The 24,043-nt window shown below is 45.5% G+C and overlaps 1 protein-coding gene across 4 annotated transcripts in view; it reads right to left on the minus strand.

Annotated features, from left to right (window-relative positions):
- The window catches only part of Uck (Uridine-cytidine kinase), a 40,102-nt gene that overhangs the window by 6,143 nt on the left and 9,916 nt on the right, over positions 1-24,043 (minus strand). For 2 of the 4 annotated variants that reach the window (XM_089562789.1, XM_089562790.1), the window contains 4 exons: positions 12,505-12,601; positions 9,197-9,342; positions 5,945-6,042; positions 4,711-4,759 (listed from right to left, as the gene is read on the minus strand). In XM_089562789.1, coding sequence (XP_089418915.1) covers positions 4,711-4,759; positions 5,945-6,042; positions 9,197-9,342; positions 12,505-12,601 — 390 coding nt within the window. Of the gene's footprint in view, positions 1-4,710; positions 4,760-5,944; positions 6,043-9,196; positions 9,343-12,504; positions 12,602-16,605; positions 16,693-24,043 lie in introns of all 4 variants that reach the window. The other 2 variants (XM_089562787.1, XM_089562788.1) reach the window with 2 other exon arrangements.

A 24,043-nucleotide genomic window follows, 5' to 3' on the forward strand; every position in this document is an offset into this window, starting at 1 on the left:
AGATGGAGACCGAATGGGTTCTATAAGTGGAAAGGGGGCGTGGCCTTCCTTGACGTCGTCATAATCAAAAATATGCTGGCACATTTGGTGAAATATCTTGGCAACATGTTGCAAAGACCCTAGAACACTAAACAAAACCACTCTCATCCTCTACAAATCAAGCGCACTACATAAATTACAATGTGAATGGTAAAACGGATCACGTCCGAGCACGCACTGATGTGCCCGGCTTCCAAAAGACGAAGTCTCGCTATCAGAACTGAGATCCAATCATTCCACATCACTTTCTAACTCGCCACTGCTGCTCTAAAAAAAAATTGGCAGCACCAGAGCCAACTAAAGTGCTTGATGTGGCCTCTCGCCACTAAGGAATGCGCGGCAAAACAGATGCCGTGATCACTGACCAGCGGACTACGTCCGGTCGAGGTTCATTTTTCACGTCGCCCTCCTCGTGTTAGAAAATTAAAAAACAAAAAGTAGCAAACTAGTTGGCGCAGCTTATCCAGGAGCGCCAACTTGAATTTTTGGTGGCAGGCTTAAAATGTCGGTTATCTATGGCCTATGGTGCGGTAGCGAAAGAGTCAATCAGTGCCCCGTGACACTGCATGTGGCACATTTGAGCCCACAGCCTGCTTTAGCTGGCGTGTCTGTTTCTGGGCCCTCTTGGCTGCTGGACAGATTGGCGGTCACCCCGCTGGCAGCCCCTTATGCCACACTGAGGCATGATTACTTGGCAAAAAACTGTTGCAGGGCGCAGATGACGGCCTCAGTCTGCGGAAATTTGCAGCATCCACGAAGAGCAGTGCAACAGTGAGGCTCACAAGAGGCACCATGGTAGCAGATGTCACTTTAAATTTAGAGCTTAGCCGGGGACATTACATCACAGTGCAGTCTTTCAAAGCCACACTCTGGACTGACAAGGGACTCTAAGAGGGTGCTGGCAGGGTGTCCGGCAGCTAGGAGGGCGAACAGACGTCCACGCCAGCTAAAGCAGAGTGTGGGCTCAAATGTGCCCCATGCAAAGTCACCAAGACAGGGGTACTGATTAACTAAAAACGTTAGAGGGCACTGTGAAAACCGCACTGGAGTAATGCGGAAGCTCCTCACCACATCTCACTGGTCCTCTTTGCCTCTGTGTCGATTGTGACGTCGTGTCTCACAATCGAATCACGTAATTCGCCTTAAACCACACTTAATGCACCTTAATCTATAATTATATCGCATTTATTTCACAATTAATTCATCTAATTCACACCTAATTTGCTTAATTCGCAATTTTGACACAATTAATCTATTAAATTCACAATTAATCTATTTAGTTCCCAATTCATTCACAAATGATTTATTCTAATTCACCTCTAGTTCATTCCAATGTATCATTAAGCCACATTATACCCACATTAATCCACCTTAATTTATAATTAATTCACCTTAATTCACCCTTATGCACTTTAATTCATCTTCATTTACTACTGGCGCTTCTATAATTCAATATTGACTACATTTTGATGAACTCCAAACCCCCCATCGTTTCACCTCGGTATTCATTTCGGACATTCAAATTTCGCGCCGCGCATTGGCTCCGCCCACCTTTCCAGTCATGTGGGCGAATCATGTGGTACATCACATGGTGTGTCACGTGGCACCACACTTCCGGCGATATCCGCGCCACTCCAGGTCCGACCAAGCCCACTTTTGGTCACTTTTTCAGCTCTTAATTAATTAACTAATGATCCGATAGGCACCACAACTTTTGCACCGCATCCTCACTTCATCCTCCTTCAATTATAACCACTTTTGAGACGATACCTCTTTATAATTTCCCACAATCGCTGCAGACACAGTTTTGATGACAGAAAGCCGCCAACATAGCCTAGTAAGGCTTTCAAATTAATAAAAGTTGGAGGACACTACATGAAGAGGAAGAGCGCTGTGGCAGACAGCTGTCGTGACGGCTTTCCAGCAATTCATAGGTGCAAGGGGACAAAGTATCCAAAAATGACAGAGATTTCGGATCCTTTCACCACTGCCATCAATGGACTGGGCGTTTTCGAAGTTCCTTTCATACCTAAGGTAGCACAAATATGGACAAAAGTCTGCGAGCACCAGAAAAGGAGTTGTTCACACCTGGTGCCAAGAAATGCTAACTGAAGTTTTTATGAAACCAAATTGTGAATAAAATGCTTTTTACCTCATTCAGCAGTTACATTTTTCAAAATTAGGTGTTCTGGATCATATGTTTTTCTAGATTTTTTTTTCTTCGCTTTCTTTTTTTCAATAATGTATCAGTGAAGTTTTACTGTAGTTGACATTATCAAAAATGCCTTCCTCAAAAATCTAGGACCACAACATACCCTTAACTATTACTACAAGCAAAGTCTGGCAGTAAACTATCTTCACTGGATTAAATACCTCGAAACCTTGGGCTCACATCTCGAACTACAATCAGCTATTTGTCAGAAGAGATGCCCTACCACATCCATGAGCTTTCACTCTGGTTTTCACCCCCTTGATCAGCAGAGAGGTGCTAGTGACTGAGCTGGCCTGCTGCACATTCAAACCACACTACACATGATGGCAGAACTGTGCAAAGAGACACAGGACAACAGCACACTTCTCTGTACCTGTTCTGTAACTTTTTGTTGTCCGCCATCATGTATACTGTTTACCATCAACAGCCTGACTACGCCCACTGCAGGGAAAAGGCCTCTCCCATGTCTCTCCAATTCACCCTGCCCTTCTTTGCCAGTAGCGGCCATCGTATTCCCGCAAATTTCTTAATCTCATCCGCCCACCTGACTTTCTGCCGCCCCCTGCTACGCTTGCCTTCTCTGGGAATCCACTCCGTTACCCTTAAGGACCAGCGGTTATCTTGCCTTCGCATTACATGCCCTGCCCAAGCCCACTTCTTCCTCTTGATTTCAACTAGGATATCATTAACGTGCGTTTGTTCTCTCATCCACACTGCCCGATTCCGATCTCTTAGTGTTACACCTATATCATTTTTCTTTCCATAGCTCGCTGCGTTGTTCTTAACTTAAGCTGAACCCTCTTTGTTAGCCTCCATGTTTCTGCCCCGTAGGTGAGTACCGGTAAGATACAGCTGTTGTATGCTTTTCTCTTGGGGGATATTGGTAAACTGCCATTCATGATCTGAGAGAACCTGCTACTATATGCGCTCCACCCATTCTTATTCTTCTAGTTACTTCTCTCTCATGATCCGGATCGGCTGTCACCACCTGCCTTAAACATTCTCTCCTACTACTTCCAGCACCTGGCTACCAATTTGTGAACTGCTGTTCCCTTGCTAGGCTGTTGAATATTACTTTGGTTTTCTGCATGTTACTATGTACTTGCTATGTACTGGTCAAAAATGCAGCAGATGCACCCGTCCACTCTTCACATCTCGTGCAGGGCTTTTCAGGACAGCAGGGCCCCATCTAGGGCTGCCAGCCATCCTAGAGCCGGCTGCAACTGTTTGTTGTGCCTAGTACAGACCTGCACAACACTCCGCAGACATTTCGCCCCAGCTGGCTCAAGCTATGTAATCAGATGGCCTGCAAGCACCCTTAGCTTAACCAATTAAGCAGCATGCATTGTTGGGCAAGTTGGTTCATACTGCATTAGAAAGATGGGATGCGCACATGGAACAATCAGAAGAAAGAAGACGGCACGGGCGTCCAATTAAGCTAAGGAAATCCAAGCTTTAGTTTTGGACTTGAAATGTTCATCTGCATTCGCTGAACTTCTGAAGCTAGGTTTGCATGCATCCCTAGGCTCTCAGAGAACAAGCACACTCATCTTGCATGCAAACTAAACTCCCTGAAGCTCAGTAACACCATGCTCTACCGCTCGCTGTAGCATACTTGTTGCCTCAAAAAACAAACAAACACATCCTCAAGTTTAACAGTTTCATTATTACACACAAAGCACCTTGTGACAATGCTACAAAATGCTTTGAACATGAAAGAGCACTACCGTGCAAGTATGTTCCTGCAAGTATCTTTTTTTTTAATGCACTGTGTATAAGAGAAGCTATCAACTATTGGAAGTCAATTATCACCCCCTTCCTTCACCCTCACTACTACCACGCAAGTCGTGCTGCCTTCCCTACATCTGAAACAGACATGACTTCTTTAATCCCATAGTTAGCCCCAGTCGGAGTCTCATTCCATGCTAAAATCAAAATAACGGCAAAAATCTGAAACAGACATGACTTCTTTAATCCCATAGTTAGCCCCAGTCGGAGTCTCATTCCATGCTAAAATCAAAATAACGGCAAAAATCTGGAACAGACATGACTTCTTTAATCCCACAGTTAGCCCAGCCACAGCTCAGCTATCTTTCTTCACTGCTCAGCTGTGCATGATGCGTCAGAAGGCCATCTATGCACTTTTGACTAAAAAAATATGCACTCAGCCCCAAAATATAGTAAGGATTTCAAACAGGTACCAAGCCAACTTCTGACCCAGGCCAGCTTTCCTGACAGCAACTATGATAGGCTCACAGTTTGGTCAGCAACTCATGCCTCATAACGGCACGCATTCTTTAAAGATTGGAAATGACAGTGGCACATACAACCTCTGCTCGGCTTTCTAAGCTAAGCTGTTAGTCTGTGCAAAAAACAAATTCCCCTTTGTCTATAAGACAAACAGTGGACTGCCCTCAATAACACCTTTTCAGCAAAAGAACATATGCAAAGCCACAAACCTTCATTGTCTGCACCCCTGGGAATTATAACATCAGCATACTTCTTGGTCTGCGCAAAAGACAGAGCACACAATCACGCACTGCAAACTACGGAATGCAGACAAAAACAGTTCCACACATAAAAAATTGGCAATGGCTTAGCTGTGGTTAAGCCTGGATACACAAGAGAAAAGGCTTGGTTAATGCACTGGGAGCACCACGATAACGGTGGAGGCGTTCGGCCGTCCACACACTGTCTGTACAGAGGCGGAGCAGGAGACGAACACGGTGCTGTCTTAGAAGATTGCTTTACAGTCAGGTACCGCGGTGTCCATTCCTTTCGGGTGTACACCAAGATATGAGAGACAGGCATTTCCTTTCCCTAAAACTAATTTTCATTTCATTTTCCTGAAGGTCCTTAGGGCGCGGTTAGGGTATCCACCGAGATATGAGAGAGACAGGTGTCGTTTCCTTTCCTTAAAACCAATTTTCTTTTCATTTTCCGTCCCTTACGGCGAGTGCCTTCGAAACGCCACCAAGACCTGAGAAAACGTCTCTCCATTCCTCTAGTAACGATCACCAGAGTCGCTCTCCCTTCAATGACTGAATTGAGCTGCTGTTGCGCGCGTTTGTGAAGAAATTTTATATTACGAATTTCGGGTATAGCGAACTACTTTATGATTTTTATGCGTTCGCTATAATGAGGTTTCACTGTAACAACGCCCAAAATCATACAAAATGGCACAGCTATTTCATCACTCAAACACACTTTTCCATGAAGCTTGTTCAAATACCAAACACTATTCACAAGACGCAAATGAAGTGAAAACTAACACACCGTTGATGGCAGCTATAAATTTCAGGCAGCAAAACCTATGGCAACAGGCCTAAGATAAAAAATTCAGGAAATGAAATGAAACATACCACTATTTTGCATATTTTTTAATCCGCAAAGCAAGTCATGCGTTTAATGCAATTAAAAAGCTGAGCGGTAACACACTGAATGATATAATGAATTGCCACCAAAAATTTAAAGGGGGAAACAAACTAAACTAGCCTCGTCTAGTAGCAGAGATGACGGTCACCTAGTGCAAACAGCAGTATTGCAATAGTGCACTCTATAACAGAAGGTCTAAAACACACAGAAACAAACAGCAAAAATGGACATAATTTCACTGCTGCCTCAAAAGAAAACCATACAGAAAAAGCCACGACTCAAATCCAGCAAAACCTGATGAATTGCACAAGGACTTACTGGCAAGCAGAATTCCTCAAAGGCAGGCTTTACAAAATTTGTATACTGGTGCAGAACTTTCTCCAAGTCCCGGCCTCGCTCTTTCACGTCACGCAGCACTGCAAAAGGATAGGACACGTGTAGCTCAATGCTCTCATTTCGGGCACCTTCTCCACCTGACCAAGCTGGATTAGCATGCATCAACTTTGGTCGCCGAGCTGCAAGAGCGTGCCAGGGAAGAAAAAGCGCACTTCTCCGACAAAGTTTGGCTCATTCAACAGGGCTTGTATATAACAGCTCCCCTGCAGCCGCAGAGCCACGACAGACAGCAGGACACCTGAAGCCACTGTCCATTCGGAAAGCAGAACTATAGACACGAAATCTTTGCTTGAGTGTTTTCTTATTTCAAATGATGCGTTAGAAATTAATATACATGAATCACTGCATGATAATCGCTTATGACCGCTAAATACTTTGAAACCTGAATTTCTTCTTGGCGCTATTTTGGTTTCGTCATCCGAACAATGGCTGTGACATGCAGTGGGATTTAGGATCAGGAAAGAAACAACCATATTGCCACCAGCCCTAAAGAGGGCAACAAAGATTTCGGAGGAAGAAGGGTGCGGCTCACGCTCCCTCCTCGGCCGTTCTTGCTGACCGCTGCGGTGCTCAACTCTTCGTTCTTGATTTGCCCGCAAGGCTACTTACCTACGTGACAATATGTCTGCTGATACGTTGTTTGTTGTCATTCCAGCTCTTGAAGCATTTTAGGGGATTAAAACTGCATATCAGCATTTATATTGCATTTCTTTGGGGCCTCAGGTGGACTAAAGTCCAATTAGATGTCACAGTCATTGTTCAGTTGACGAAACTGAAACAGCACAAGAGAAGATATTGAAGAATAAATTATTTAGTGGTTGTAAACAAATACCACACGGTTATCCGGACAGTGCATACTAACGTCTAGCGAATTCATTTGAAAGAAGAAAACACGCAACTAAAATTCAGTGCCTATAGTTCTTTAACAAGTCAGGCTAAGCAGGCATCTATTAGAATGCCACAGATTAGGGGGACGCAAAGTGTTGAACATTTCCAGGGCCTACTTGGCAATGCAGAAAACGTAGAGTGCAAGTTTTTATCAACACCAACATATTCTGCTGCACCAATGTGAGAGTAGCAGTCTTTGTGATGAAACTTATTGGAAGGTACAGAAGCAATGCAGGGCATGCCAATGCACCGGCCGACATCCAGCCATGCGTCTCCCGTTGTTGGTGTGCAAGGATGCTCCCCGGTCTTTCACATTCCTCGGGAGGGACTTGACTCTTTGCCACAAATGCTGCACTCACACTGGTGACCTTGGGGTGGTCACAGCCTTCTGTTACGACATGACCTTCATGGCAAACCTAATCTGATACCGCTACACATGCTGGTGGGTCATGAGGAACCAAAAGAAACGCAAGCAGCAGTTAATTTTCTTTTCAAGCCTGGTCTTGAAGAAGAGAAAATTTTATTAATCTAGTCATAGTAATGAAATCTTCAGGGAACATGTATTTTTGTGTACTGATTCTAGATATGTCATTTAACTTCATGTCTTGAGTACTTATGCAATTTTTATGCACGTATTTTGCAAAGAGTTTTGAAGAAAATTTACTGCGGTAAACTCGCTGAAATGTATGCCATTGGGTTCTCTTGACGCCAAAGAATGCAATAAGGGTAAAATTACCATCCTGGCTATCATAGAACTTGAGTTATAGGGTACTGAAGCTGCCACTTCAGAAACAGGAATACACACTTTTCGTCTTATTTCTGAAGCGACAACTTCAAAACCCTATAACTTAGATTCTATGATAGGCAGGAAGGCAATTTTACCCTTATTGCATTCCTTGGTGTCAAGAGAACCCAATGGCACACATTTCAGCAACTTTCCTGAAGCAAATTTTCTTCAAAACTCTTCACAACATACTTGCATAAAAATGCATTAGTGCTCAAGGAATTGTTTTACATGAAATGAAATGACATATTTAGAATCAGCACACAAAAATACATATTGCCTGAAGATTTCTTAACAGTAACTTCCTTAATAAAAATTTTTTCTTCAAGAACCCCCTTAAATTGGCCCCAGGGATCTTTCCTGCCTAGGAGAAGAAAGGGCATGCGGCCCCCTCAGGAGTGAACGCCCGTGACTGGCTGCATACTGGTCCCATGTGCGACTACAGTAGTCCAAAAATAAAGTGGGTACAAGAAAGGCGGGGCCTATGGCACTTCACTGCCCAGCACAAGTCCACGACCTGAGCCAGCCACCTCTCAAAGGAGGCAACCAAGATTTTTGTGAGTGCTAAAGACAGTCCCAGGACGTTGGAATTAATCCATTTCCAACTATGCCTCACAGCCAACAGCACTGCTTTTGTGCACAAATATTAATTTACCATTAACGTCCCATTTCAAAATCCAATCTGAGGACAATGGTAGACAATGTAAAATGGATACAAGCAAGCAGCGCCCTATCTGCATTGTGTGGTTTTCATACCGAAGAGCAGTGCACTAATCAAGTCAAACATGGAAAACCAACTAGGCCCATAAGCAACTTGACTTGCTTTCAATTTCTGCCCTCCCAGTTGAGAAAAATAGATGACACCACTCAGGCACTGAGTTTAAGCTTGAGCCTGGTCCAATAGCAAAAGCCGGTTCATGTGGGTGCTAAGCATCAAATCCAAAAGTGATTCTTTCTTTTGCCATTCACTGAAATCATGCATATGCAGCATTCAGTCAGCTACAACTTGTTTGGTTCGTTGGTTTATTGGGGTTTAACGTCCCGAAGCAACTCAGGCTATGAGGGACGCCGTAGTGAAGGGCTCTGGAAATTTCGACCACCTGGGGTTCTTCAGCATGCACTGACATCACACAGTACACGGGCCTCTAGAATTTTGCCTTCATTGAAATTCGGCCGCTGCAGTCGGGATCGAATCGGCGTCTTTCGGGCCAGCAGCCAAGCGCCGTGACCATTCAGCCACCGCGGCGAGGCAGCTACAACTTGTAACAAAGAGCACTAGCTCCCACACACACAAGCAGATAACTTCTGCATCGGGACCACTCATCTCATCAAGTTGCTCAACTTGGAAATGCATTTTTCTGAATCGGTACTGCCCAGCTTGCAGTAGCGCACTTCACGAGCATAGCCAAACTGACACAGTGTGGCCAGATGTTTGCTCTTTTCAAGCAGGTCTGCCGGGACAAAGCAGGCAGAAGGAGGAGCAGCCAGGCAAGGACGGTCACCTCGGCGGGCAAGCCGCGTGTCCGGGTCCGTGTCCACGAAGAGCTTCATGTGGAACATGTCTCGCAAACGCGGAAAGTAGAATAGGAGCACTCCTTCCACCAGAACCACATCAGCAGGTGCTATGCTGATCCACTGATCCCGCACCCTGCAACCACACAAGGGCATACAATGCACCAGAGCCGGCACACACCACAGCTAGCAAGTACAGGGCTTCGCAAAACAGGAAAGCCGCAGGTGCCTTACACATGCCACAGCAAAAGCAACAATCATGTTTCAAATTTTTCATGATCACCATCAAGTTCAGTGGCATAAGGGCATCTGTGGCCAGAGAGCGCCATGGCACATGGCTTGATGAGATTCACTGGCCACTGACCATGGTCAAAGCACAAACGACGTTTCAGGAGCGCCACGGCTCCCTTGTTCACAATGAGCAACCGGCTGGACGTCCCGAAACGTCATTTGTGTTTGGCCATGGTCAGTCGCCAGTGAATCTCATCAAGCCATGATTCCTGACCAGACGGTATGCCGTTGAACCCTCAACTACATGGCACAAGGTTTTTTCTCTGACTCAAGGTGGGGTCAAAGACCCCATTTCCCAAGCATTTCGCCCTAAAGAAGCCGAGCACCAGGCAGGGGAGAGCTTGTACCCACTGTATCATTGGTGGGTACCCAGCAGCACCAGGGATCGAACACCAGACCTCCTGGCGGATGAGCAGACCACTCGGCCACCGCTGCGGTCATGTTTCAAAGCTTTAAGACATCCTTAAATTGCACTAGACTGGAAGACAACAATGGCAGCCTAGTGCACTGTACTAGACTCCCTTCAAGGTAAGCATGACTGGTTCTCTCTTCTGCTTAATTAATACATGTGCCTGAAGGATCATGTCGCATACAAGCACAAGGTGACTCCTCCGTTACATGCTGGCAATGCAGAAACATTCCCTGCCAAAGTTGCCACGTGGAGGCTACACGGATGAGCCTGGTCCGGTCCAGCCAATGGTATTGCTTCCCTCTGGTGATGTCACCGACAATATCACTGCCTGCCAGCCAATCAGGATTTCTCCAGACGGCACCGGGTTTCGCTTCAGTGAGGGTTCTACGCTATGGCGTAATATATTCTCAGAGATCCAAAAGACACCCCCTGCCATCAACTACTCAGTTAATGAGGGTTTTGGTTTCCCAGGCAAAATTAACTCTTACCAGACAGGATCTCTGTGAAATATTCGCTCAAACCTTTGGCAGGCTATGCACACAATTGTGTACAAAGTGAACTCGCACCTTTTTCTAAAAGTGGGCTGCAACTAGCACTGATTTCTTTGTTTCAAGTAAATTTACATCCTTCATCGCACAATTAAGCTGTTTTTTTTGCACCATATTGCAAACACAGGAAATAATATTTCGTGAAACAGTGAGTGGAGTAGCACATTGTCCGCCATTTCTGTGCAAACATATTTTTCCACCGGTAGTAACGCCATTTCCCCCCCCCCCCCCCCAATTTCAAGCACGATGTGCACCTTCAAAATAGAAATCATTTCCATGATACTTCGAGTGTTTACTTGATAAGTCGCGCGATTTCGATGTTGCTGTTTACATCAATCACGACACTTTGTATGAAATTTTGCACATCTCTGCAAAAAATCAACCGAAAGTATTTTGCACTGGAAAACTAACAAATTGTCTTTCTTAGGGCCTGAATGTGCTATTTAGGCTGAAAAATAATTAATTTCACTGGAAACAAGAAATGATATGTCAACAAGTTAAGGCTGCTCCAGAAAAAGAAAAAAAACTTAAAAAGAGCCAGACTTCAAATCATATGAAATGTTACACTGCTCCTGCCCAGCTGAAACAACATTTCCTGTTCTTCTGAGCCTATTTTGTGTCTTTGCTCTTTCTTGCACTTTACATCAGAATTTGCACCCATGTGCACAAATTTGTGCAGATATTTTTTTTTTTTTTTGCGCTGTCCACACGAGCTAATCAAAACCGCCTGAACTGTTCAGCCAATGAGAATTCAGCTTTACTAGGTCATCCAAATCAGAGCCTTGCCAGCATGTATCAGCAATTTTATGTGCCTTCAGCATGTGTGTGGCTAATCAGATGTCATTACAGCACCCTGGGGGCAGTGGGTGTGGAAAAGCAGAATGGCACCTTGCCACCTGGGGCCAGATCCTACTTCGCTTCTGTCTCTGAACCGTTCCTTTACGGAGTGATGTAAAAATGACGACAGCGAACTAAACGGGGAGAAAGAAGGGAAAGCGAACGGCCAATCGGTGAGCGCCTGACCTTGCGGGAGCCTGGCCCACGACTGCCTGGATTTTTCAGGGGCCGTACACTAAAATATAGGTTGTTTTAAAAAGAAATCAAATATAACAAATAAATAGTAATACATATTATTTAATAAGAAGTCGCAATACTAGTAAGAGCGCGCAGTAAACAAATATTTTCACGTTTCTTTTGGTGCATGTTTTTTCTTCATGTCGGCAGATGGGATCGCATGCGCGCGCGCGGCACCGTCTGTGTGCTATTGACAGCAGTTCCCGCGAAGAGGACCTACTCGCCGCGGTTCCTGTGCCGGCAGGCGAAACGGTTCCTTTCGGTGCCGTGGCCACACCCCGTGACATAGACGAAAAACGCGGAGCTGCCTCCGGAAGTTTTTCGTCACGCCGGACATGACGACGGTCGGCCAATGAGAAGGACCGAAAGGAACTGGTTCCCGAACGGAACCACAGTGGGATCTGGCCCCTGGGCAGCAGCCAACAGTAGCGAACAGTGAGCAATACTCGACAAACGCTTAATCTTGAGCAAAAGTGAAGTGTGGGGGAGTCAAATAGTTCAACTCAAGAATTAAACAACCTCTTGAATAATTCTGCCAGTTAAGTGAAATACGAAGAAAACCTGAAACTGTAGGAACCATTCATATTTACTACCCCACACTGGTTGCATCTGGTGCTCTGGTGATCAAAACCTTGCTTTTCACTTTTTAACCAAGCTATTACAAGAAGAAACGTTAAAGGTTCGCCACCTGGCTAGTTCCTTTCCCTTGATGCCACTCAATCACAAAACTGGCTCGACAAGTACTGTACCGTGGCAATGAATGCTGCAATAAGCAAGCCCCACTTCTAAGGGCCGCACGTGTGTGAAATTTTTAGCATGGCTTAGCTTAGAGGAGCATTCACATCCCCTTTTTTTTTTTTGAGGCCAAAAAAAAAAAAAGGGGGATGCTCCTCTAAGCTAAGCATGCTAAAAATTTCGCACACGTGCGGCCCTTAGCAAAAAAAAAAGCGACGCGACCAAGGCACACCCTCACCGAGTGCTGGTGATGAAATCGTAGACAGGCACCTGCACCACCTTCTCCTGCAAGATGTCGCCCAGGGTCGCTGCCATCAGCTCGTCATCAAACACGTCTGCGTACAACCATGCCAGAGACTGTCACCAGAGACATCGGTTTAAACAAACGCCAGCTGAGTGGCAACGCAGAAATCAATCCTGCAGACGTTTCTATCCCCCCTCCAAACCATGCCATTTGACGATGCACGCCTGGTCTGCATACACGGTTTGGGTCAGAGGCCCCATGGAAACGCAGTGCTTCACCACAGTACCTGGCTTCTTCACAGCCACCCTTTCGAAAACAGAGCAGCAAGATTTGTTTTTTCTCATATACACACATGCATTCTGCTATATTCGATAACTTACCAACATAATGACAAGTCCTCAGAAGATGCTTCAACAATGTGTGCTGCAATCACCGCACTTAACGGCACAATGAACCAAGAACCAGTGACACTCGTACAATCTTGGACCCTTTTGCATGCGACCTTGAGCGGAAGTGCCACTCAGCAGACATTATCATATGCGTCAGCAGCGCGAACACCACACGGGAAGAAGAAGGAGAAGATGGTACAGAGCGCTGAACTTCAAAGTTTTATTTGAACAAGAACTCAACCCTCACTTATATACACACACCGGGTAAAAGCCCACCAGGGGGAGTAATCAAGGCGCGCGATCGAACTGGGACCCACACGATGTCCAGGGCATCAAAAGATAACAAGAATCACACTCTACACTGCGTTGCATGAAATGAAGCACAAATGACATGCGGAAAAAAAAAGGAAATGGGGGAAAAAAACAGGGTTGAGTGTACACTAATGACAAAAAAGATGGAAAAAAATGAAAAAACAGGGTTGAAGGCGATGGTGTTATTCAAGCAGACATTATTGAGCCTCCTCAAGTGCCGTTGCGACTAGTCCTTCCTGTTCACAGGCTGCAGCATGCGGACGGGCAGCACACCCCAGTGACACCAACATGCAGTGGAGAAAAGCAGACGCTGTGCCACACACACACCACTTGCAGGGCAGGGGTAGAAAGCAAACAGCAGGCACATTACATGCACAGCTCTGAAAAGGCAACTGGCTTGATAGGATGGAGTGACTAGGAGGATACATGGTTATTAACAAATTTTCAAATCTTGTTCATGAAAAAAAAAAAAACTGACGGTCAATTTGCCTAGTTAGGCCAAATGCGAATTACATGTGCTAGCACTTTGGTTTGGCTGTTCGGATCCACTGTTCATGGATGAAAGTTGTTCGGATGGTGATAACGGGTTAACGTTCATATATGCGGAATTTGTCATTCTCTACTTTGCATTCACAGATATACCTGGGAGCCCTTGTACCACTTCTGGTGCAGTGGTTAAGCACTGCCCTGCATTGCTGCCATCGATAGGGCTGGAGAGACAAGGCTGCCCTGAACCAGTCAGTTGGGCAACTTTCCACGTGCAGTATGAGCGCGCACACCTGGAAGGTTGGTAAGCCCAGCCAGGCTCGAATGCTCCTTAGACTCGGAAACAATGCCCCTTGGCAATGTGCAGCCTCCTTTTGCTCTGCCCTCCTTCACCTCTGGCAAGCTGTGTCTGACACATGGCAGCCGTTATAGCAGAGCTTTTGTTATATTAATACAGACTGCATTTTAGGCAAATGCCTATTTTTTTCTATGTGTCGCAGCTGCACCATTTTCATATACAAGTACCAATTGTTTGTTGATAATGATTTTAGTACAGTTTTTATAGTGCACATAAATACCTATTATTGGTGTTAGCACCTATACGAGTATATGGCTATTTCGTATGCTGGCGTCTAAAAATAATTCATTTTGGCAAAAAGTGCGTTTCGCTTTCCGTTTTCTTTCAGATCCATTTCGGTTCTAGTAAACAGATGTGGCAACATTAGACTACCCCGTCAGGTGGCTGTGGAGAACATTGTATCAACACACGCTGTGCAAACAATGGCAACCACGTCAGCTCAAAATTGCAAAACAACTAGTTTCCTGCCTCTGTCATCCTCTCTGCGATGGAAGATTGCAGCACAATTCGGCTGGCAAAGTGATAAACTGCCGTATGGTGCTGCAATTCGGAAAATATATGAAATGGGCTACGCCCACACGTTGCTAGGTGGCGCTCCTCTCTCTCTGATCAGCTACAGATCAGGTGTACAGCCATGCATGATCTGCATGAAGTGGCTAGTCTGTGGCAAGAGCACGCCATGTGGGAAAGCCGTCAGACTTAACAGGCGAAAAGGGCCTGGTTTACTGGAATCACTGCGGTTACCCAGTCACCACCACACGACCCTCGTTTGATCGCACCGGTTTATTTCATCACATCCCACAAAGTCTGGGATGGTGTCTGTGTGTTTGTCAAAAACAATGTATTGCCCCCGTATGGTGTTGTTCCACAAACGCTTAGCGGTTCAAACTATCTTAGCCTGCTAGTAAAATATTCAATTTATGTCGTCTGTAAGCGATGTCCATGCTCTTTTCTAGATTACTTGGAAGAAAGGAAGCACGTAAAACCTGCCGGGCACCAGGCGAATGTCTAACGCCGGGAGCCCTCAACCTCCAAGGAGTTCGTGAGAGTAGGTTGTAAGGAAGAATGCTTTATATGCTGATTTCATTCCATGGGAAAAAAATCTGGTACTGAAACAGCTTCTAGAGAGGTATAGCAATAACAATGTGCCGTCAGAATCTACACCTCTGGCATCTGGATGAAGCAGCCCTTGGAAATATATATGAGATGAGCTCCTGCATTTGGGTCTCTGTAGAAGAAACAACGGATGTGCAAGGACGCTTTGTTGATCATTTCCTAGCAGCTTGAATCAGATGACCTCTGGAGACGACCAATGGGGAAACCAAAGCCTACTCTGTTAGCCAGTCGTTGAAAGTACTCTACCCACCTGGTGTCGCTCGCCTAACACATAGCAGGCAACACGTATTTGTAAAGAACTTTAAGGATGTTATCTTCAGACAAGGCTGTATTTCTGAAAGCGCCTTCTCATGTGTGCTCGTTTAAAGAGCAGATATCTGAAGGGCATCTCCCGCGCTTCCCATTCCAAACGGCAGGTACCACAGAAGACGGTGGGGCTTCAGACACCAACTGCACAGCACTGCCTACATAAGTGGCAGCATATTTATTAATGCTGAAGCACCAGGTGTGTGCAAAGTGGATGAACCTAATTGCTGTAGGAATGGAGATTTTGAGGTCATATGCCTAATACTTTTAAAATAACGATAAATCTAGCAATTTCTATACATACAGTCTCCTGTCAATGCGTTTATTGCTCACCTGTAAATTTGTAGCATGACTTGGCTATTTTTTTGCTGAACATAGAACAACTCGCATTCTAATAAGTACCTCCAGAATTTTCAAAACATGTATTTGCATTTTATTGCTTGTTGCCGGGCGCATCAAAAGTGTTGGTAAAAGCGCTGGTAACACCATTTCCCCCGAAGATCTCGTGCAACAGAAAGTGACCACCCCTTCTTCATTGCTGACGCACGTGAATCGTCGATGATATATGTTGCGGTACAGCCTTAAAAGAGCTGCTCTTAAGGCTGGTGCCTTTTTCATGACCCCAAATCATCCCTCTTGCTTTTCGCCTTTTTTTGCGACAGATACTGTGCGCAGATGTTTAGATAAGAAATCATTTGAACCTGTGCTATAATTCACCTATTTTTTCTTGTTCGGTGCCTGAACTATACTGTTAACCGCCTATTTCTTGTGCCTAAAACATAATTTCTTAAGCATCTGACAATCCAGCTCCTAGTACTGCTAACTAATCAGATATAGAGCACAACAATTAATAATTAAAATGACTACAACCATTCTCTTAATATTTCAAAACTCATACTAAGCAGTCTGTGGTTCTCAGTTACCCTGACATTAACAGAGGCACCATCTTTGACCAAGCCTTAATGCAAAGCAGCAGGTTAACAAACTCTGCTGACATTGCTGTGAAGAGAAATGCCATTGTATTTCGAAACAACTCGCATACTGTTCTAGAGAAACCCCAGTTCTGTAAAAGCTGCTTTTTTTTTTCTTCACCGCAAAAAGACTCGGCAGTACTTCAAAATTACCTACCACCAGACCTGACCTGAATATGAAGCACTCCTGCGTGTTGCACACAGCCACTGCCTGTGCCAAGAGAAGAAGGCTTCAAAAGGAGTCCTGCGCAACATGTGGCATGCCTCTCCACAGTGAACAGGATACACTGCACGGATGACCACTCTCCAGCATTTGGAAGAGGTTTTACATTAACACATTCAGGTTGGTTAAGCATCTTGAATAAACAGCGCGAACGACGACGAGTACTGACTAACAATTAAGGTTTATTATTGATCATACAAGTATAAATACATAGATGTGTGGAAAGATATACAAGGTGCAAAAAAAAACCATAAATGTGACAACAACAACAACAGAAGCATGCTAGAAATCAGCAGGAGTGACAGCTCTTTTTGCAGTAGTGTTAGTGAAGGAGTGCTGATACATGCATTTCTCTGCTTCAATATGCTGTAGGCCTCGATAATTTCCCTTGCAGTTTTTTCCCGGTTTTTGGCAATGATTGTAGTTTCATGACTGTAGTTTGCCAAAAAGAGGGAAATAACTGCATCACCCCACGTACCTATAAGCACGAGAGTCAGGCATCCACTGACACAGTGAGCCATTATGTGCACTTCCTTTCCTTAAAATGGCCGGAGTGTAAAACGTGGTCAATGCCAACGCCAATGAACAGGCCTACGGATTCAGCGCCGCGTTCTGGCACAACATTGTCAATGTCAACGCATGCAGCGGACACCTGTCACTACCGCCATGTAGCTTAAAGCACGGTTGAGGTGTCCACTGTTCCAAGAGGGCAGCTGTGCGCCCTCCCTCTGGTTCAGGTGTACACCGAGATGTGGACACCTCGCCCTCACCTCACACTACGTATATCCTGGCAAAGCAGAGCTAAGCCACTGCCAATTTTGTATACACCACAAACCACGCAGATGACGATGCACAATCGCTACTGCGCACCAGAGAGGGAGAGAGAGGGAGGGAGACTGTCGGCGAGGCGATGGAGAGCGCGCGCGCCATAGCAACGGAGAGGCTGATGTCACACCATCTGTTAGGCATGGCGGCGGCTCGTCGGAAGTCCACGGACCACACGATGAGCAGTTAGGCCTGGCGTAGTATTGCTTTCGCAATGAAATGTGACTAAATGGTCTCTTCGTTCCTACCTCCCTCCCTCCCCCTTCCGTTCCACTTTGGGTTCCACAGAATATGGTCACATTAGATTTGAAGGATGTTGGTGACATTTTGGTCTTTCAGACCCATCAGCATTTCTTTTTCAATGAGCTCTAAAAAGTCAGATATCACACCTCGGACGGTGTTTAGGGATTGATGTGAGGTTACTGATACAGGAACCTCCCCTACTGAACTATGCTGGAAAGTTTTGAGTGCTGGACGATATCTTTCACTTCTAGAAGTAGGTCACCGCTCGGCATTTTTGTCAGCTTGTAGCCCGTGCCCAAGGCATCAGTCAGATATTTGAACACCAAGAATGAAGACATTGTTCTGACAGTTTTTTCACTGTGGATGACATGGTATTTTGGAAATGTCCGACTCGTTTTTCGAAAGCACTGGGCACTTATATCTTCAGTCTGCACTCGTTTCAGAGTGCGATCATTATTTAAACTAAAGGAAGCCATAAAAAATGTGTTTCGGCCACGGTGCCAGCCACCCAACATGGAGCCCTACAAGGGGAAGAAACAGGAACTTGCATGCAAGTCCTGCCCATGTCAGCTGTACACCCTAACTATAACCCAATATGACGCAATTCAGGGTAGTTGGCTACACAATGTTAACTCTTGCCGCCAGGAAAAAAAGAAAGAACCAAGAAGTAAGTAGGAGGTAGGAGAGTTGTGAGAAAGAGATAGGAAAGTGATAGATGTAGAGGAGGACAGGTAAAGGCGACTGCTGGTTTCCACCAGTCAGGTCGGGCCGGAGGTGCCGTCTACAGAAGCTGGGGCCAAAGTGCTGTGTTGTCTCCACTGAGGGGCCTTAAAGGTCCAAACGCTCGGCATCGGCTCCACCACCAGGATCCCCTTTTCCCCGGACAAGGCTGAGCCACACACAGCTAAGCGCGGGTGCTCGGGTCCGTGGTGACGAACTGCTCACTGGTGTTGCAACTCACCAACATCTGGAAGTTGCAGATGCCCCTGCACGGACGACTATAGTAAAGAATGCCTGGCCATGGTTATGTACTTCCCGCCGTTTCCTGCCCGTTTGAAGCCTGAAGAGGTGTCAAAGGGTTACACCCACGCTGCTGCCTGCAGAAGCAAAACCGTCGTGTTATCACCGGGCTCTGTGTTCGGACCAGTTGACGTCTTCAAAGGTTTCGTCTGCCCGTCCTCTAAATTCAAATCCACAACCCTTGTGCGGTGTCACTGTACGTTAAAGAACTCCAGGTCACCGAAATTACCGACGCCTTCCACTCAGCGTCCTTCATAGCCTGAGTCAGTTTGGAACAAAAAACTCCATAAACCCAAACTCAAACCGAACACGGTCATAACATCACCTATCGTACCTCAGCCTAGGCTATTCTAATATACTTTCATCTCTACCAACATAGACGGCACTGCTTTACCACAACTCATGGCAGTCAATTGAAATGCTTTATTGAGTAGAACGTGATTGCTATTGAGTTCATTTTCAAAATTCGCATACTCATAATTACTCATGTACGCATCAGTACACTAAGACACTTCACGAAGTCATAAGACCACTACGCATTCACTAAACCCACTTTTATTCAGTTTGAACCAATGAGCCTTCGTAGCATGTTTTGCGCATGCTTGCCTCGCAAGCTGAAAGACGGGTTTGATTCCTCGTTTTACCACACCAGCACCAACAACGCTAACACCGGCTTTTCTGCGACACGAGTTCCTTAATGCTCTCGCGCTAACAGGGCATGTGTTCGTAGAACGCAGCGTGAGGCACCGGGAAACAGCAGCAAGAAGCGGAGGTGGTTTAGCCGTTTCTTAACTACTGCCTCTTAAATGATGCTGAAGCCACAGAAGACGACACCATAATAATCATAACAATCATATAACCATGGAAAGAAGAACGTCAATCTGACTTAGATGGTGCATTATTTGAGACAGAAATGGTAATAGCGCTACAGCAAGTCGTACACAAGAACGTACACGTGCATGTCCTGTGTCAGTCTTTCTTGTGCACGTCTTGCTGTAACGCTGTTACCATTTGTGTCTCAAATCATGGAAAGCTTTGGTTTTCACATCGAATGAAACTCGCTTTATTTTTGTGGCCATGTTGTATTCATGTTAATGCTCGTACTTCCACAAGACGTAGACGATGTCGAAAACGTGACAATGTGACAACTGATAATAAATAATTATCACTTAAAGGGATGATAAGAGAAGGATGTAAGGTATTACTGGGTGTATTTTTTATAAACCAACACTCTGTGCTTTGTAAGCAGCCAAAGAGCATAGTCAGAGCCATGCAATCATCAACAACTGATACAGTAAAGGCCCTAATATAATGTATTTACTTGCATATAACCAGCACCAAAATTTGGAAAAAAAAAAACGCGTTTAAAAAGTGGGGGTGCAGCTCATCTGCGAAGAATTTTTTTCCCAGGGGGGAGGGGTTCACAGCAATGCGCGGTGGAGTCCCCCATGTAGTCCGCCATCCCCATCTACACTTGTCAAGCCGATGAGGGGCCAATGAAAGGCATAGCCAAATCCACTTTGATAGTCTGTTTATTGTTCCCCCTTGATTGGCCACGTTTTCTTCAGCCAGTGTTGTTGAGCCTAGTGGCAGGCGCTGTTTCGTGTACTTTACCCCAGTTTGCACTGTTTGCCTGCTTTGTTTTGGCATTGCGACTCGGTGGCAGTGTTTCACAGCGAAGTAGCCACTGCCGAAGAAATCAGCAACAGAACTGTTGCGAGACAGCATGACGTCGACGAGTCATGCATTCGCGACTGGAGAAAGAAGACTGGACAGGCGAGCGTTTCGTGGTCCGAAGACTGGCGCATACCCACACCTCGAGACGCAGCTGGCAAAGTTCATTGAGGAGCAAAGAAGTCATGGGCACGCTGTTTCGATTGAGATGGCACAAATTGAAGCCCTGAAGTTGGCCTGGGAAATGAACATTCCATGCGAGTTTCGTGCAAGCTGTGAATGGCTCCAGCGCTTCATGCGAAGAAATGGATTTTCTATGCGGCGGCACGCAACCATGTGCAAGCGACTTCCTGATGCCTACGAGGAAAAATTGTTGAACTTTCAACGATATGTCATCGCACTTCGGAAAGAGAATGGCTATTTGCTGTCTCAGGAGGGAAATGGTGATCAGACACCTGTGTACATTAAGATGCCGATGGACATGAACATGGAAAAAAAGGGTTCCAAATCAGTCAGCATGCTGACCGGCGGAAATGCCAAGCTGTGCTGCACAGTCACATTATGTGCTTTGGCTGACGGCACGAAACTGCGCCCGTACGTGATTTTCAAACGCAAGACGCTGCCTAGCACACCACTGCCACCAGGAATCGTTGTGCGTGTGGAAGAAAATTCCTGGATGAACAGTGGCCTAGTCAGTAAGTGGCTTCGAGTAATCTGAGAACCGGTGTGCCTGCAAGGCACACCGGTTGATGCTCGTACTGGATTCCTTCCGAGGCCACTGCACTGATGCGGAGAAAGCTCGCCTCGCCGAGACTGGCACCGACCTCGTTATAGTGCCTGGCGGCATGACGTCCATGCTACAGCCACTCGACGTGTGCCTGAACAAGCCATTCAAGGCACACGTGAAGCAGCTGTATGCCCAGTGAATGGCCGACAGCCTTCACGCCCTCACACCGACTGGACGCGTGCCCGATAGTCCATTGCTGTGCCAGTGGATCGTGGACGCACGAAAAGCAATACCGGCCGACTTGGTGCGTAAAAGCTTCAAAAAATGTGCCATCAGTGACAGCTTGGATGGTTCTGAGGATGACTACGTCTTTGAGACTGGAGATGAAGCCTCGGAAGGCAGCAGTGAGAGTAGCGACGATTGAGAGTAGGATAACCAATTCATTGGAATAAATGTTCTGAAAACAAAATGATCAATCACTGAGTGTGCAGCTGTATCTTTCTAGCGTTTTTTTTTTTTTTTTTTTTTTCAGGTAAATGTGCGGGTTATACACGAGGTTGTTTTTTTTTTTTTCATGAAGTTCAAAGTTAGGGGTGCGGGTTATACGCGAGTAAACACGGTAGTCAAGATTTTTCTCATCTGAGCTACTCAACTATAAAGGGGAGTACAGAGCACTCTCAGTGTGTCTTTTCTTGTTTGAGGCAGTGAAAAAACATTTAACAGCACCAAGGCATCTCTAAACTAGGTGTTAATGAAATAAGATACCAGTGACAGCAATAGTTTTTATGCACTTGAGAAAATGCTTGAGCAAGCCAGTAAGACAAGATGAACTCTCTTGAAACTGAGAATTGTTGACGGTTGGAAGTAAGAATGGACCCACAGGGTGCCTATGAATAAAGCAAGAATAAATATGAAAACAGTTTCTTATAGTCTACCGCATAGTGTGGGAAGTGTAAATAAAGAGCCTACTGAACATCGTATTGAGCACCACAAGCTTCACTTGTTTAAGAACACTTGAACACATCCAGTTTGTTTCTATCACAGGCAATGAAAAAGCAAACACCATGAAGTCTCAGACTACAATGCAGCCAGAGAGCTCAGTGGTGCTTAGGTTTTTATATGAAATCCTAAAGGCATGCCAATAAAAAAAAAAGCAAGCAAGGAAGCCTTGAACTGTTGAGCACACCTTAAACCAGGAACATAAGTGTGCTTTTCCGATCTGTCAATTCAAACTTTGATTAGTTTCACAAAAAAAGCTCGCAGAATGGTTACGAGTGTGTAATGTGAATGTTGTTCAAGCTATGGTGTGAGAGCAACGAATATTTCGTACATGTGTTTATTATTTTAAAGTAGCAATGACGGCCTTGTAATTGCTAAAGTGAATGGTTATAAGCTGAAGGTCTGCGATTAAATTCTGTTTTGCAGCTTCCATGGCATGCAATGCAGGACTGTTTTGCGAGCTAGGTGTTTTCACTCCTGATCTTGAGCTTGCTGAATTGCTTGGGGGTCTGATGGCACTGCTTCCTTCATGATCTTCCATTGTAAAGGATGCTTTATAACGTTTAAACTATTAAACTACACTCCGATGCTTGCTGGCTTTCTAAGCATCCACTAGTGCGGCCAGGTGCCCTGGAACTCTGCCAAGTTTACCAAGCACGCCACCGGAACTCCCGTCAAAACATAAACACGCCTTGATGCTGTCTGTGTGTGCAGCATCTTGGATGGCAATGCCCGGAAACTGAGGAATGAGCTAAGAAAGCTGTGGCTCTAAAATGACAGGCACAAGTTGAGCTTCCTCTTTGTCGTTCTTGGCAGAAGTAAGTTGCACAGCTTCCAAACTGCATGTGAGAGTTACTCAACTGCAGGCGAACACACCACTGAGGCCTTGAACACAAGCAATGCAAGAAATATTTGCATAAGCTTTTCACCAAAGACAGCTTCAGTAGCATAATGGAAATGAGCCACCTGAATAAACTGCCATGTCTGGGAGCACCTACATATGTGAACAGCTGCAATTTTTTTCCTGCTTAGAATGGCTAACCTCACCAGCCCAGAATGGCAGATGCAGTGAAAGCTGACTGTTACCTTTGCCCAGGGCACAACCACACTTCATGTGCTGCACCAGAGAACGGGTGTGAAACATTAAGCTAATACACACGGGAGGTACTATACTCCGTTTCATATATAGCAGGCAATGCTGCCAAAGCTAACACGCCTGTTCGCGCAGGCTAATTCCGCGCGCAAAAAGTAGTTCGCCATACAACTAAAGCGAACACAAACATATTTCGTAGCAACAAATCTTAAGTGCCGTGACTGGCACCTCCTGGACTTCCGTTTACCTCTTGCCACATTTTCGTCCTGCGACTCGTCGAGGTTTCGAGAAGCAAAAAGTACACGTGGCGGTGTGATACGCGGTTGGTAGGGCAAACCGCTTCTACTAATCTGCGCCCAAAAAGTAGTTCACTCTCCGTGAAAATTATGGCCAGGGATCCCGAACACTGAGCGCCTCACAGCTTTGACCATGATTTTCAATGCTACCACATCTTTTTATACCGCTCTCTGTACTCGTCCAAACAATGACCGCAGTTTCGAGAAGAACGAATGATATGTGTCGGAGTAATATGGTTTCGCGAACACACTATTTCAGCAACCTCCACAGCGTTGCCTGCTATGTATGAAATGGGGTATAGTTGGTTAGCAAACATGGATAAAGGTAACTTGAATCATTTAGGTTCTTGCTTCGTATTTCTGCATAACATGCCCTGAGGCCACAAATGAGAAGAAATTTGCTAAGCCCTGAAAGGAGTCAGCATCTGCAGGTGAGCAACCAAGTCACAAGAGAGGCTGCATGAGCACAGGCATCTGACAGAAAGAAGCGAGGCT

Source organism: Amblyomma mixtum, chromosome 10 (genome assembly GCF_055824585.1).
Source record: "Amblyomma mixtum isolate Tamu chromosome 10, ASM5582458v1, whole genome shotgun sequence".
NCBI lineage: Eukaryota > Metazoa > Arthropoda > Arachnida > Ixodida > Ixodidae > Amblyomma > Amblyomma mixtum.